This window comes from Alosa alosa, chromosome 2 (assembly GCF_017589495.1).
Source record: "Alosa alosa isolate M-15738 ecotype Scorff River chromosome 2, AALO_Geno_1.1, whole genome shotgun sequence".
Lineage (NCBI taxonomy): Eukaryota > Metazoa > Chordata > Actinopteri > Clupeiformes > Clupeidae > Alosa > Alosa alosa.
This window is the reverse complement of record NC_063190.1, coordinates 7,971,033-7,987,318: the sequence shown is the minus strand read 5'-3', so window position 1 is coordinate 7,987,318 and position 16,286 is coordinate 7,971,033. Positions and strand designations below refer to the sequence as shown.

General features: G+C 42.0%; 2 protein-coding genes across 2 annotated transcripts in view; both read right to left on the bottom strand.

Moving 5' to 3' along the window:
* The window catches only part of LOC125288010 (E3 ubiquitin-protein ligase RNF43), a 76,769-nt gene extending 66,658 nt beyond the window's left edge, over positions 1-10,111 (bottom strand). Inside the window, exon 1 of the mRNA XM_048234114.1 lies at positions 9,032-10,111. Coding sequence (XP_048090071.1) covers positions 9,032-9,262 — 231 coding nt within the window. The 5' untranslated portion in view covers positions 9,263-10,111. The remainder of the gene's footprint in view (positions 1-9,031) is intronic.
* A 963-nt stretch (positions 10,112-11,074) lies between these two features.
* Positions 11,075-14,745, bottom strand: hsf5 (heat shock transcription factor family member 5). Its single transcript, XM_048234145.1, has 7 exons — positions 14,644-14,745; positions 13,742-14,268; positions 13,247-13,597; positions 12,992-13,086; positions 12,402-12,890; positions 12,136-12,265; positions 11,075-11,585 (listed from the first exon to the last, which is right to left on the bottom strand). The coding sequence occupies exons 2-7, from the start codon at positions 14,253-14,255 to the stop codon at positions 11,542-11,544; spliced, it is 1,623 nt and encodes a 540-aa protein (XP_048090102.1). The 5' UTR covers positions 14,256-14,268; positions 14,644-14,745; the 3' UTR covers positions 11,075-11,541.
* Between the last annotated feature and the right edge of the window lie 1,541 nt (positions 14,746-16,286).

Here is a 16,286-nt window from a genome sequence, read left to right as displayed (position 1 = left end):
GCTACTGCTGAGCTTCCTTGGTTACCTTACAATAGGGAGGTAGTGTTGCCGAAGTTCTGCCACCACACCATGAAGAAATTATGTACTTTCATGAGTAACTATGCTACTTGTCATGCATCATGTACACATCAAAGCAATCTGTACACACTGCATGTATTATTCTTTATCTGGAAGACCTGAGGTGGAGGAATGCCACATTGACCACAAGCCACATAGACACAAAGACAGAGCCGTGGACATTTTGCCAGCATGGCTAGCATGAACCCTCATGCCAAAATACACAAAATGTTTTACAATTACTTTACTGTGTTGCTCGTAATGGTCAATCAATGGCTCTCTAATCTTTCCTTTTCTCTCAGGGCCGTTTTGGAAGGGCAGGACCCTCAGTGCCAGTGAGAACAGCCTCCGACGGGAGAGCCAGCACACAATGTCAATAATAAAACAGGAATCCGCACATACTTTCCTGTCCCGTCTGAGCAAGAAAGTGTCATTACCACACAGGCCAATGTGAGAAAACCGTCTCTCACCACCAACATTCACATCTTCTTGAGATGATGAAACAGCAAATTAAACTCATCGGCTGTTCCAACTTGCTTCGCCTTGACGGGAGGGTAACAAGAGTAGGCCTACATGGGTTTTTTTCCCCTCCTCCAATTTAAATCTATTTGTTTAACCATAAGCAGACACACTGCCATGGTAACTAATCTTCAAAAAACGAAAACTATTTTGACTAAAGCCACCTATTTGAGTCAGTCGTTTTGGGCCCGTCTAGGAGCTTTGATTTCTTGAACAGGCGTATTTTAGGAGGGTAGGGTTGGCACTCTTCTTTACAGGCGCCTAAATCTTTTAGAGAATAAAGGCAAAGGCAAAAGAAGAGGTCAAAAACAGGACATGTTAAATGCTTACTGCCAATGCTAGATGCAGCAGTGACCATGTGATTTAAAAAAAAATTTTTGGGGGTGGGGGCATAAAGCACTTCCTGTCAACTTCAGTATCTGAGGTTACAATATGGCTTTTGTTTTCAGGGCTGCTCGGAGATCTAAGTCACTTTGATCCAAGTTAATAGAGTTTAGTAAATGATCACAGCATGGACCAAACGCTCAGTCTCTCCCTTTGACACACACACACAGTTTTTTGATGCATTGACCCAGACTAAGGGGTTACACACAAAATCAAATTACCGATAGCAGACCTTTTTTCTTGTTGTAAGGAAACTAACTTTCAGAGGCCAAACCCTGACAAATAACTCTTACTGACTGCAATAAAGAACACAAACACACAAAACAGCTGCAAGCAGAAAAGCAAGCAAGTGAGAGAGAGAGAGAGAGAGAGAGACATCCTGAGAGAACAGCCCATGTTCCATGATCAATAACATAATAATCAATAGGTGTTTTTTTTCTTCTGTTCATTTAATGAGCCAGGTGTTATTTTCATTATTATTATGATTATTATTATCTCTATTATTATTACTATTATTGTTATTATTATTGTATTGAATGCTTTGGCAACACTGTAAAATGTACATCCATGCCAATAAAGCTTGTTGAATTAAAATTGAATTGAATTAAGAGAGGGAGAGGAGAGAGAGAGAGAGAGAGGGGGCTATGGACGATCACATTAACTACTGTACACTACGTCGCTTCATCAGCCAAGAGGCCACCAGTTTTCCCAAAGCACACACACACATACAGTACATACACATCTGTGTACTAAAATAGAGACAGACACAGACATGAGGGGGTAAAGGAAACATGCTCCCGCCTCCCTGCACTCCGCTCCACTCTCCCCCAGCATAGCTAAAGTGCAGGCCACAGTTCAGCTCATGTGCACATGTACAGTATATATGTACAACAAGTATATAGGTATATGCACACAAGCACACACATAGATGCTCTATATATAGCCTATATGAGTTAGGTTAAGGTTTACATAATGCCACTGTGGCATATACCTATCCCCGATTGTCAAAAAACAATAATCCACCACCAGCAGCCTCAAATGCTGATGTCATTTCTCCTCAGTGGTGGCTCTGTGCATTTGCTTGCATGCAGCATGTGTGAAAAGAACCACCCCCACCCACCAGACCTGCCAATTAAGAAGGAGGGCGAGGCCATGTCTCAGCCACCCTGCAGCGACACTGCGATACACTAGCCTGAGCAGGCGTCTTTTTTCGTGTCAAATGCACACCCGCATTCCCAGTGCTCGAGGTAGTCGTGGTGGTGGTGGCTGGCCAGGCCACCAGCAGAACAGGTGGTGGATTTCACAGTGTCTGCGCCAGACCCAGGTGGGGGCGGCCTTCTGCCCTCTCTGTGTTGCGAGAGAGAGAGAGAGAGAGAGAGAGAGAGAGAGAGAGAGAGAGAGAGAGAGAGAGACATCCTGAGAGAACAGCCCATGTTCCATGATCAATAACATAATAATCAATAGGTGTTTTTTTTCTTCTGTTCATTTAATGAGCCAGGTGTTATTTTCATTATTATTATGATTATTATTATCTCTATTATTATTACTATTATTGTATTGAATGCTTTGGCAACACTGTAAAATGTACATCCATGCCAATAAAGCTTGTTGAATTAAAATTGAATTGAATTAAGAGAGGGAGAGGGAGAGCGAGAGAGAGAGAGACGGGGGCTATGGACGATCACATTAACTACTGTACACTACGTCGCTTCATCAGCCAAGAGGCCACCAGTTTTCCCAAAGCACACACACACATACAGTACATACACATCTGTGTACTAAAATAGAGACAGACACAGACATGAGGGGGTAAAGGAAACATGCTCCCGCCTCCCTGCACTCCGCTCCACTCTCCCCCAGCATAGCTAAAGTGCAGGCCACAGTTCAGCTCATGTGCACATGTACAGTATATATGTACAACAAGTATATAGGTATATGCACACAAGCACACACATAGATGCTCTATATATAGCCTATATGAGTTAGGTTAAGGTTTACATAATGCCACTGTGGCATATACCTATCCCCGATTGTCAAAAAACAATAATCCACCACCAGCAGCCTCAAATGCTGATGTCATTTCTCCTCAGTGGTGGCTCTGTGCATTTGCTTGCATGCAGCATGTGTGAAAAGAACCACCCCCACCCACCAGACCTGCCAATTAAGAAGGAGGGCGAGGCCATGTCTCAGCCACCCTGCAGCGACACACGATACACTGCGCCTGAACAGGCGTCTTTTTTGCGTGTCAAATGCACACCTGCATTCCCAGTGCTCGAGGTAAGTGCGTGGTGGTGGTGGCTGGCTGGCCGGCCAGCAGAAACAGGTGGTGGATTTCACAGTGTCTGCGCAGACCCAGGTGGGGAGCGGCCTTCTGCCCTCTCTGTGTTGCGAGAGAGAGAGAGAGAGAGAGAGACCAGCTAGGAGGTGGGCAGCAGAGAGGTGGCTGTTTCTGTGCCAACCATCAATGCTTTGTCCAGTGTTTATTGAAATGGAAAGGATATAAAGAGGACAAGCTCTCTTTAATCTTTGAGAAGCCTGTGTGTGTGTGTGTGTGTGTGTGTGTGTGTGTGTGTGTGTGTGTGTGTGTGTGTGTGTGTGTGTGTGTGTGTGTGTATGTGTGTGTGTGTGTGTGTGTGTGTGTATGTGTCTGTTCTGCCTTCTTTTACTGAACATACACCTCCCACCCCAGCCCACCCCAGGACAGTCCAGTTCAAGGAGAAGGTAATGCCTTTTCCATATTGAGCAGTGCTGCAGGACCCTCAAACCATGGCCTCAGCAGCAAAACAGGACAGCGAGCACCAGTGGGCAAACCCTGTGGCCTAATTTATGGTCACAGTGTCCACAGACTCCACAAGGGCCATGCGGACAACATGACGTCAGGGCTTTGGCCATATCCCGTCCATGAGGGCACTCTACATCCGAAACTGAAGCATGTTGTTTTGCTCAACAGTTCTGTAAACATGTGGAAGACGTGCGAAAAGCATTCTATGCAACAATAGAAAGTGAGAATATGGAATCAACAAAAAATACAAATACACTACCTATGACGTGTTATTATAACATGGGGTTTTCTTAAACATAATTTGTCATTTCTGACAAATTTGTGCATTTCTTTAGGTTGTCACATAGTTTTACAAGGCTTCTGTCAGTCAGCCCAAGCACATCATAGACTTACTTTTTTGTTTTTGTTTTAAGTGGACCTTTTGCTGTAAAGAATCCTAAGCACTAAGAAGAGAGTGGATGTTTAGGATGTCCGTCACATAAAAACACAAGTGATTGGCTTAGCAGAGCAGGAGGAGGGAAGAAACGGGAGAGGAGGCTCATTTTCAAATCCCTGTCTAATGTTCAGGTCTAGTCTTTCAGAAGGATGGACCCCAACTGTGTCTAGCAATGCATGATAAGAAGTATGCAGAACACAGTAGAGCTACTGAAATCTACACATTATAGATCTTAAAATATACTCTTGGGTAGCTAGTGTCTAGCTCACATACAGAATCATGAGAGAGGACAAGGGCAACAGTGGTCTTCTAGGCCTTTGCATGAACAGGACCATGAGAAATGGAAAAGAATGTGTTGTATAACATGGGGCTGACAGACGCAAACACATTTAGGCATTCCAGGCCAGTTCTAATGACTTAAAAAGAAGGCCTGGTGGACTTAAGGGATTTGCCATCTTTCTAACCCCCCCCACCCTCCAATTCCACCCAGAAACACATTTCAAAAGCAGCCCCGTGTGGCCCAGGACAGACAGGACAGCCCCCTTTCCTGTGTTCCAATCCAGATATTTCTGAGATGCTTTTTCCGGCCCAGCAGCTTTGAGGAGGGTGCCTGCGGACCGTCTGAGGCGGACATGCGGCCGTACAGGACAGCGTACACAGTCACGTCCACATACGACGCTACGCTGCACAGCGGGTAACACTCTTTAACTGCTGTCAGTGTATAAAGTCAGAATATCACTGACTCCTGCCCAAGGGGAAGGCATTTGGCTCAACAGGTTTTGCTCTCCGCTAGCGTTCTCAGGCTGAGAACGTAGTGTGTGCAAAAGGCAAGAGCACTGGCTGCGTCTAGATTCAGTGATTATTCAGTGAACGAAACCTAACCAAACCCACAGTCAAATTATATGTCTTCAATGCAAAAAAAAAAAAAGGAGAGAGACTTTCACTGGGGAGGAGCCCACATCAAAGGCGCCACCACTGTAAGAAAACAATCAGCGCAGCGATGATGTGTGCAGGGAGTCCCTAATCAACGAGAAAGAGGAAGCACAACAAACAACAACGGCCCAGGAAGAGTGCGCCCAAGAGGAGGGGTCACTCGCACCAGTCATTATCTGTCCGGGACGGGGAAGGAAATTTGGACAGGAAATCCATCCGAATGATGGGGGTGGCAGTGGTGGTAGGGTGGGGGCAGCTGTTGTTGAGAGGGTGAGGGGGTGGTATCGGAAGGGCAGAGTAAACAGCCTCCTTTTTAATCATCTCGACTCACGTTTTTCACTTGACACGCTTTGATCTCTTCCCTTGACGCATCCCCACCCTCCTCTCCGGTTCCAACGCTCCGGGACCCCTAGATTGGCAGACTGGGTACAGAGATAGCGCTCTTTTCTCCCTCTCTCTCTCTCTAAGGAGAGGAAAAGATGAAGAAGTATATAACAAACTCCAGAGAGGCAGAAGGGCGGTAGACAGCAGCACGAGACGGTGTGTCGGTGTGTTGCTAGGTGGCCTCAAACTGCCGCTCTCTCTGCTGCTGCTCCGCCTGCTCCAATTATACCTAATGTCTTCGTGGGGCGTCTCTGAACGAGAGACCCCTTTTCAAAGCCTTCAGCAGACCGAAAAGGGGGGAAAAAAAGGAGAAGCGAAAAAGAAGTGAAGCCTCGAAAAAATGGTTTAGCTTCTTTTAATTGGGAAGAGGGCCTATCAGAGGATTAACTTCAAAAGGTGCAGCAAGCGGAACCCGCACCCCCCCTTCCCCCCTCCCTCTTGCAAAGGCCTCAAGGACAGCTGCCTTTTGCCTCAAGTTCAAAGCTATCCCACAGTGCACTGCACTTATCCACTCAGAATGCAGTGGGCTTTGTTATGGTGCTTGGTAGGAAGAATGTGACGCATTCATACATACATATGCAAAGATGGCTAAATCATCTGTGTGCGTAACCTTTAGCAGAAATGGAGATAAAGGCTTTGGGATAGTGATATACAAAAAAACTAAGTAAAGCATACACACAGTGGGAAATAACTCAGATTCTAGTCAAACGATGCTGTTGCTATGCAAAAAAAACTGACAAAGTCAAGTCACTTTGCTGTTCAACCATGTTCTGGTGAAGTAAAACTTGACACAAGCAATCGGTCTCAAAGAACCGATTGTTTACTGGTTGAAAGGACAGCTACTGACTGGTGAAGTGTCCTTATAATTAACAGCAGTAGATCTTACAGTCCAGTTGTGAGTCAGCAGAAGTAGTGTGATGCATCATAATGTTCTGAAACATGGCCTAGCCCTAGGCCTAAGTATCATGATTTTATATTCAGTGCAGTAAAGTTTTTGCAACTGCAACTCCTAAACCAGCAAAGATGCTTTACACAAAGGAATGGATAAAACCTCTGTTGAAAACAACGGACAAGAAACGTTCAGAAATGAAGACACAACAACTTTGTCCCAAGTACAAGGAATATGGCCTCTCAAGGAATATCGCAATACTTACAGCCTACTCATGTCCACTACAGATCACTCAACCATTCAACTTTTTTCAGAGGTCCAAAGAACATATCCATCAAACATTTGACTGAAAGAAAAAAAAAATCAATAAAGCCAATATACACAACCTCACATGTACAAACTTAAGAGTATTCTTGCTTGAATGCACGCTTTCGGAATTCAGCATTTATCTCAAGTCTGTGAAACATTCCTGTAAACTGAAACTCAAAAACATCACACAAACAAAAAACAGCAATAAGCTCACTTAAGGGCAATAGTAGAGTTCCTCTCTCCTTCTTCTTCCTAAAATAAAGTGCCTCGACCGTGTCTAATCTTGTGTTTCTCTGTGTATCTCTCCTCCGGCGGGGCCAGAAAAAGAGGAAAATTCAGGGGCTCTCCTCGCCAACCTGTGGCCTGGAGAAACAACACGCTTAAGAAGATCAAACGTGGTCAGAGAGGTGTAATTACTGTGGGTTATGAAAACTGGCTGTCATGCACCACCACGGATGAGCGAGTCCAATTCGGAGTAGCCTGGGGATAGCGAGTCAGACACGCCTGAAAACTGAGAAAAGAAAAGGGGGGAAAAAGAGCTAATCCTAAATGGTGAGAGTGAGCTTCGCTTCTACATGATATTTCTGTGTGTGTGGGTGTTTATTCAAAAAGGTAGATCCACAAATGTACGCACAAATCAATGCTCTGTTAGGCGGTTGTTCCACTAAAGTCAATATGTACTTTTTTTTGGTCGGTTGAGATACTGGGCCAGTAACCTTCATAACTTGTGGAGGATTTTCTAAGTGCTGGGAGAGTTGGTAAATGGACCAAAGAATGCCCTGTCCCCTCTTCCTCCCTCTGTGATCTACCTGCACCCCCCTCCAATCCCCTCGGGGACGGGACTAGAAAGAGAGAACATAAAGTGGCGCGCCAAGGCAACAGAAACCTGTTGAAACAGGTTGGCACTGCAACAAAGAGCATCTCGCATAGTACAACACTGTCTCTGTGTGGTGAGAGAGCCCTTTACTGAAATGAAGACCCAAACACACACACACACACACACACACACACAGATCTTTAATTCAACAGCTCTAGTTGTGATGACCGACACATCAACTGTACTTATAAGTACAGTTCAACACTGCATTTGTACATGCACAAACAACCTACACTAAGGATGTGGACCGTACTCAAGGCACAGGATCTACCTATGACTCCAATCATTGCACAGTTGATAAACTACTCAGGCTTATGCCATCAGATCTATCACCCGAGATGGGAAAACAAATGAAATCCCCTCCCTATACAAATTGGGCAAATTCGGTCCTCTGAGGACTTATAGTATATATAGGCTAACTAAAATGATGTACACCCTGTGTACCATCTACATTGCAAAAGGATTTTACTATTTTTCTGAAATTTTATGCATTATAATAAATGTTCAAATAGCCTATGCCAAAACAACACCTTTTAAGATTTAAGATGTAGACAAATGGTTTTAACATGGGAATCAGCTTGGCAATGAAGACAAAAGTCAAAAAACATGGCCCAGGTGATTTACATGTGAATGCCGCCCTACACCAGAAATACAAAATATGTTTATCTGGAATATTGAACTTAAAATATCTTCTCTCTGTGACTGCCTCTCAATTAAAAAAAAGGATAGCGTATGGTTTGTGTAGCGCACCAAATAGGTCTGGGCCAACTTTGGAACAAAATGTTAACTTGCTTACACAGACTGATTCTATGCAAACTTTTCCATACCACAATCCAAAGAAGAGACCCAATAACACAAACTGTCAGGCATTACTTTTTTAGATGCTTTACAGATTCAGTTGCAGTAATAGCAATGACAGCATGCAGGTTGAGACAAAAATATCATAATATGCTGATATATAGGCCTATGTGGTGTAGGCCCGGTCTAAGGACAACTTGGAAGATTGAGAGTAGGGTACTAAAACAAATTTCTGTGCAACCAATAGACTAATTCAAAGACTCACCTGTTTTGAGGTGAATGATCATAGGCTGAACAATAGGTGAATGGAAACTAAAATGGGGTAAACATTTTTATAAGGCCTACATTTACTTAGAATCAAGTTAACTGTGTTTACAGTATATTGTGTGGTTGGCAGCCAAACTGAGTTTAGTAGACTAAAATCTGATCAAGACAGTTACATCTGACAGGTGCATGAAAAAAATGTCAGATGTATTTCACAGGGCCTGCTGTGCAGTGATAGCTAGGCTGTCATGTTGTTGGCTAGCTTCAGCGTTGGCACCAACGCTAATCTGGCCTATTTTGTGAAATATAGCTTTACTGAATCTGAATCGTATCTCCGTATTGTTGAATGAATCACGATATCTGCTCCATGAACTCCACTCAAACAAATCTGACACCTACCTGCATCAATTTCCCTTCTGCGATGCCGGCGCTCCCTCCAGCAAACACCCCTTCCAGAGTGATAGTGTGTTCGTGTTTGAGTAGAGTCACCTTGATGACCGCTCTGGTGGCTGATCGCTCCGACTCCACTGCGGCCGCCAGCTCCAAGCCCGTCTGGCCAAACACCACCTGAAGGGCCGCCATCAGCAGCCACGGCCAGAGCCCGGCCAGTCGCCGCTGGAGGACGGTCATTGCACCGGCTGCAGCGGCGGGCTCCAGCCGCACATTGCGGACAACAAAGCTGTCAAACCTTCGATGTAGAATCAAGTGGGCTGAAATGTTCCGACCAATCTATTTGTCCAGTCTAAAAAACGGCACTGACCGTTGGTAAACGGGGGATGCACATGTAAAGTCTGTAGTTTTTACACCATGTCCTGAATCTTTTCTCCTTCAGAAAATAGTCTTATAAGAGTCGTTTTCATAATCAGAGGCAAGAGTTACCACTCCTGGCGACGTTTAAAACGTGCATGCATCTGCTTAATTAAAAATATAATCTGAAAATACATCAGGATGCATTTATTACTGTAAAATTGAATGGTAAATAGGCTTAAATATGCTGGCTACCCTGTATCGCTCACAGGAGAGGCCAAACATAAAGTACACACATGAGACATGAGGGTAATTACTGAAAATGCGAACGTGAAAACGTGCATTAATCCACCTTTCAAAGACACACTTTTCTATTTTCCTGGAGGTACACTTCCTCTTCATTTGAAAGGTTCAAGTTTCTACTTCGCAAAGTTCGATTCAATCCAATTGGTTTAAGAACACAATTTAGACCTGGAAAAATAAAGTGGATAACTCTGTTCCCATTTCGACGCACGACCCGTCACGTCGCGATGAACATCACTAGACAGCTTATTCAACACAATCCAAGTTACATTTCCAAAGCAAAACTGAATCAGTCCCGAGTGGTGTATTGGGCTCAACAGGTTGCTGAAATATTCCCAACGCAAGTGTCCTCTTCGAAACACTTTGAAACTCCAGCGCATATGGTATATCTCCGGAGGAACCGAAGATTCGTATTAAAAAGACCAGGTATGCCACACATGATTGTTGCTATTCTGAAATTTATAGCCTACAAGATAGAACGTAACGCTAAAGTTCTGCTCGTGGACACGGAGCAAAAGCAAAACATTTTCAACACACTGGCTACAACGTGTTCCGTGGTCTCCAATGCGGCAACAAGTTGTAGGACGAGTAGGCTACTCGTCAAAACCTTATAACTCGAGTTTTCAGAAATGATTCACAGGCTTCGGGACCATTGTATTACTTTACCAACTGGTAAGTGGCCTAACTAACCACGAACATTTAACTCCCGACCACACGTGAGAACTTCAGATGTTGTATCCACTTGAAGTAAATTAATAATCAAATTCTGAACAGCATCTAAAGCCCGCTCCGTCCCCAAAGCACGTTCGACACAGTAGTGTATTTTTCCTAACTCCCAAGTTAGCGCTCCTAAATGCCGGGATCTTTTTCGAATCTCAAAAGGCACACTTCAGAAATGTCAGCCAAAAAAAGTTGTCCGTTGATGTAAAAAGTTACTGTTTTAAAAATCCCAGAGTATACGCGTCGTTTTCGTAGAAAGAAGTTGAGTGCCAGCAAAACTGTACATTGGCGAAGTCTCGACTCTTACCCGAGAGTCTCCCTCCCCTGGGATCTCATAGATTGCCTACCTGCTGACTGACTGTCACTGAGGGTGGAGCAGCGGTCAGCCATACGGATGAAAAGGGGATGACTGACGACCTCATGTGGCGACTCTGGCAGAGCATGTAGGCCTACGCCAAATTACTAAAAGTAGAAAATAAGTATTCGCTCCAAATGCAACTCTAGGCTTAACTTGGTATAGGTGCAATCTAATCTAAGAGCTATCTAGCAAACAAACACAAAAAAGACCAGAATTGCCATAATAAACATGTATTCTCAGTGTTTTTAAAAAACAGTTACAGTTCAGAATGCACAGCTAATTTGTAAGCAAAGTAATAATTTAAGACTATAAAATGATTACAAATAATTAGGCCTGTGTTTATGTCAGATAAGAGCATGTTGATTAAAACAGAATATTAATTTAAAGTAAAAATGAATATTCATATTTGAATTTATTAAAGATAAAAAATACTGAGGTTGTGTTAAAAATGAATATAAGCACATTTATGTTAAACATATTTCACAATGTTTTAACATGTTGATTGTCTTGTTATATTACTATTAGCCATTGGCACCTTTAAAACTGTAAAACCTTGAACTCAACCCCTGAAACCAATAAATAAGAATAAATAACCTAACTATGTACATGTCAAAACAAAGTTCAATAACTTAATATCAGTCATCATGGCAGATTTATCTCATTAGGCATGTTTTCTAAAACAGGGTTCGAATTTAAACCATCAGAAAACTCATAAAACTTGCAGAACTGTGCAGAACTTTGGACAGCAAGAATAGCATTGAGACTAGAGCACTGGGGATCATCAAGGATCTTTCTCGCAAGCTACGTCCACTAACATGTTAAGATCTAAAAGGGATAAATAAAAACAAAGCACAAACACACACATTGACAGAAAATAGATCAAAATGTGCAAACAACTGCCCAGTCTACAAATAACAAGCAGGTGTCTGCTACCATAAACTGAAACAAACCCATGAAACTGAAATTTAACAAACTTTTAGGCCTATGTCTCATCAAAAAGACTGAATTATTTTCACTGATATGTGAAAATAAATATGTCAAAATGTACACATTTTCTTTATGTGTTTTACCTTCAAATGGAATACAGTATACAGTACTATCTATCCCATTTATTATGCCATCATTTCACTATCAGTGGCCTTAAAATATCCAAATAGCTTTCACCATTTCTTATACATATTCACCAAATGATAAGGGTGATCTAAGCTAATCTGTACATTTGTACATCTCTTTACCAATTCTTTCAGGTAGTCAAAGACAAATGAACTGAGTCCTAATTTGCAGGTCCAATTACCACATCCATGACTTAGAAACAAACAGAATGGGTGGTTGTGTGAGTAGTGAGTGTGTAAAATAGTTGATTTATAAAACTCACCAGGTGATTTGGTCTGCTTCCTGGAGTTACTGTCCTCTTGGGTAATGTCACTCAGTTTAATGGTGGTGTCCGCGTCATTCTCTAATGCTTTGTCAGAGGATTCCACGTGATGCACAGCATTTCCATTCACCTGAAGATAAATAAGATATCTTTTCACCAAACATACAGCATGATCTGTGGCTTACCTACCATGATCTCTAAAACAATATCTATTTTGATGATGAACTGAAATCACGGAAATTAACCCCTACAGAAGACACACATACCTGGTTGACACCAGTGGATGCAGATTCCACAGGCTCAGGCAGGGAAGGCCTCTGCTCGGTGGTTCCTTCTGAGGCAGCCTCTGGCAGATTTGAAGCACCTTCCACAGTGATGGCAATTCCCGACGGCACATTCCCTGGCACAGCAATGATAATTCCACCCATTGGGACAGGGCCATGGGAAGCCATTGTGTTGGAATCCTTGGCAATGGACATGCCAGTGTTGTTGACTGAGTCACCGGCATCACCCTGAGCAGAGGTTTGGGCAGACACACTGTAGACTGTGCACTCAGGATGTGACTCCGCAGGATGGTAATGTTTCTCTGGTGTCTCCACTTTCACCATGTGAAGCTTTGGGGAGGCCTGAAGCTCATCAACTATTTGGAAGACGGTGTCAAGATTAACATCGTTCTTCTTCGTCTCCTGTAACTCTTCGTTTTGCCAGTCTTGGTTCTGGTTATTGGGATGTAGGTAACCCACTTGATAATTTGGCTAAAATGTATAAAACGAAAAGTGATTATGTTAATAAAATCAAAACCTGGTGACATTGTCAATGAATAAACAGCACCAACAGTACAACAAGACTATCCTACCTGAAAATAGCTATAATGGGGAAATGAGGATGGAGTCTGGTGAGCACAAGAACTCATATCCTTGTCCATGTTTCCTGATGGACAGCACTGACACACTGCAACAAAAACATTTGACAACAATAAACAACAATACATTTGAAAAGTAGTTTTAATACTGAAAACACGCCATTACTGTGTTAACTACTTTAATACAAAAAAAATCTTAAAACGGACATATTTTGTATTTTACAATATATTATTATGGTTCTTGCTTACCAGCAGAATAAAATCCAGGACGATATTGAGGATGGTGAGGTATGAAGCCATTCAGCTTTTGCCCACTGACTGAAACACCCTGTGACCCCTGCTGGACATGAACTGTGGTAGGGTTGGGCTGCACTGGACAAGGGGGCTCTGTCATGAACCGGCGTATTACAGAAACGGGTATCCCTTTATCAGTGTAAAATGTGGTAGGGGAGGAAGCATCTCCATGACCCATTATCCAGCCACGGGATGGAATAGGGGTCCTGTCGTATTCTTTTGGCTGAATTAGGCCACGATGATAGGGATGGGAAACTACTCTGTCCCGAGACAGTCCCCGATGGATTGGTCCTGCAAACATCGTACCTAATGGACAAAATTAAACAGGTCGTAATTATGAAGTTATATAGATGTAACATGACAATGTACGTTAACGTTATTCAAATAAAACAAATCATGCTTTACAACTAACGTTAATTATTGAGTTTGATGATGATGATGTTAACTTACCTTGCTTTTCAATTTGATTTCTGTCGTCGGTCTCGGGAGAATTTACCAGGAGTCTTCTGAAGCGACTTGGTGGACGACAGTTTACTTCCAGTCCTGCTTCAAGTTTTGCTTTATTTGTGCTTGTTAACCTTTTAAGGTTCACTAATAATTCTGGGTGATCCTTTTTAAAATTTGGATTATGGAAGTGGTGTTGAATTCCTTCCATTAGCGTTAGGTCTCTTTCCACAGGTCTCTCATTACCTGGCGCGAGCACCACCTTTCTGAATCCATAGAGGTTTAATTGACGAATGAAACTTGTAAAATTTGTTGTTTTAAAAAGGTCTGATGCTTCTCCATCAGGTTTAACAGGTGAGAGCAACTCCGCTTCAAAGAGCTGTTGATCGATGATCACACCTTCCCCGCAAGCATCCCATCGAATGGAACGATTGTTGGGACTGTTGACTAAACGCCACAACTTCGCGGGGAAATTGTTGGGGTTGATTGGGATAGTAATGAGAGCCTCTTCTATGTCCATGGTAAGTTGATCACTGCAAAAGAAATATGAATTATGTAGCAGAACCAACAATCAACAACTCTACCTGAATGTGTGAATTTGATCTTATATCTTTCCAGCCGTAGATAGCATCAACTAAGTGGCTAATACTGGCTGATGTTAACGTTAGCTGTCAGGCTAACAGTAGCTGCTACCCTTAACGTTAACGTTAACTCTGCAAAATACTCCTATAAAGAGGGTTAAACCATCGACATTAGCCATCAAGTTATTATAACTTGGTAATCAATACATCTAAAATGCCTGGTTTATGACCAGATCGATTAATTTATCACAAAACCAGTTAACTGTTGAAGCCTTGATATTTGTATTATTGAAAAATTAGCTAGCAGTTGTCTGGATTTACATTTACCTGTGCTTTCTTCCAGCAGCTAATCTAGAGTTTTGAGGTGTCTTCTCAGAACCGTTGAAAGTATTCCCGAACCGTTATGCACGATCTCATTTGATGTATTTGAATTCCATACAGAATGTCACGAGTCATGCCGACCAATTGGATTCGTTGTCCTGTTGGCTGGCAAAGTTTCCAAACATAAAGCTGTGTGGTCATGAATTGTCAATATTTAGGGGAGAGCCAGGCTAAATTACTAGAAATGTAATGTGTTTTTAATGGTATTTTTCATGCCGCCTTGTAAGATGACTTTATTGGATCTTGAAATTAGGCCTACTCTCTGTAATGATACAAGTTAGCTATTTATTTGTGGATATTTTGGTGATTTGTAGCCATGGTTCATATTGCTGTTTGGTTGCCTGTGATGCAATTGTTGGCAGGCCTTGTAGTCTACATAAATGTGTGTCTTGTGTTTTCTTTAAGATAGGCCCTAAACTTCACAATTGTTTTTATTTATTTATATACATCTAGGCTAATTCCATGATTTTCATGTATTTTTGTAATTTAGTGATGATCTGTTACATACTGTTCTGTATACTACAGTGTGATCTATGGATTTCTATGGATTATGTGAATTTATTAACAGATGATCTACACAAATTAATGCGTTCGGAGGAATTGTGTAATGGGAAAAGTAGCCTAAGCCTATGGAAGAAAATGCAAATGATGACAACAAAAGAGCAACACAGTTTTAAGGATCCATAGTTTTTTGAATTTCCTTAGCAGATTTTCCATTTTGTGAATAGACTTTTTCCATTAAAAACTTAAAAAATAGGTGCCCAGCTTAGCCTACGTTATAGCCCCTCTGGCAAAAAAAGTGTATTTAAAAAATCTTTTATCCCAAATGCCACCATGGCAGACACAAATATTTATTCTATTTTATTCTATTCTAAGTAAGAAACGAAATTTCAATTCTTTGTATGACCAGTGCATGTAAAGAAATTGACAATAAAAGCCGACTTGACTTGACTTGACTTGAAAAGACTTGGAGCTGACACTCTCCTTGACACAAAAGGTCTTAAAGCAAAGATTTTGTGTTGTTAATGGAAAAGTTGTGTGTTAAAGCAAAGTGTCCTTATTGACAGTGATGTTGCAACAGCCACATTAAAGTAATAACTAAATCAGCTTTTTACCACCTCATAAAAAAACGTCAACTTTCGAGGTCTTATGTCAAAACATGATTTAGAAAACTCATTCATGCATTTATCTCCTGAAGGGTTGATTACTGCAATGGGCTTTTCACAGCCCTTACTAAAAAGACCATCAAAAACCTTCAAGCTATACAAAATGCAGCAGCTGGGGTTCTCATGAAAACTAAAAGAACTGACCACATTACTTCAATACGTAAGTCCCTGCACTGGTTTCCATTAAGTCACAGAATTGACTTTTTGGTTATGGTATTTGGCAGACACGTTTGTCCAGGCTAAATGAACACTAGGCCTATGTTAGTTTAACATGTTTGAAATAGTTTCAAACAAAGCAAACATTAACCATAACTAATTATCTATTATAGATAGGCTATAATAACAATATCACTGGTCTGGAAACAGTCTGTCACTCAGTAAGAAAAGCTCATCTCGCAAATAGATTTCACACAGAAGTCCAGT

Bases quoted from the DNA above. Each gene is read 5' to 3' on its own strand.
- hsf5 (XM_048234145.1), bottom strand. From the start codon at position 14,255: ATGGACATAGAAGAGGCTCTCATTACTATCCCAATCAACCCCAACAAT. The intron at 12,891-12,991 runs GTAGGATAGTCT...TATACATTTTAG, and splicing joins CCCATTATAGCTATTTTCAG to CCAAATTATCAAGTGGGTTA. The intron at 11,586-12,135 runs GTGAGTTTTATA...TATCCCTTTTAG, and splicing joins GAAGCAGACCAAATCACCTG to ATCTTAACATGTTAGTGGAC.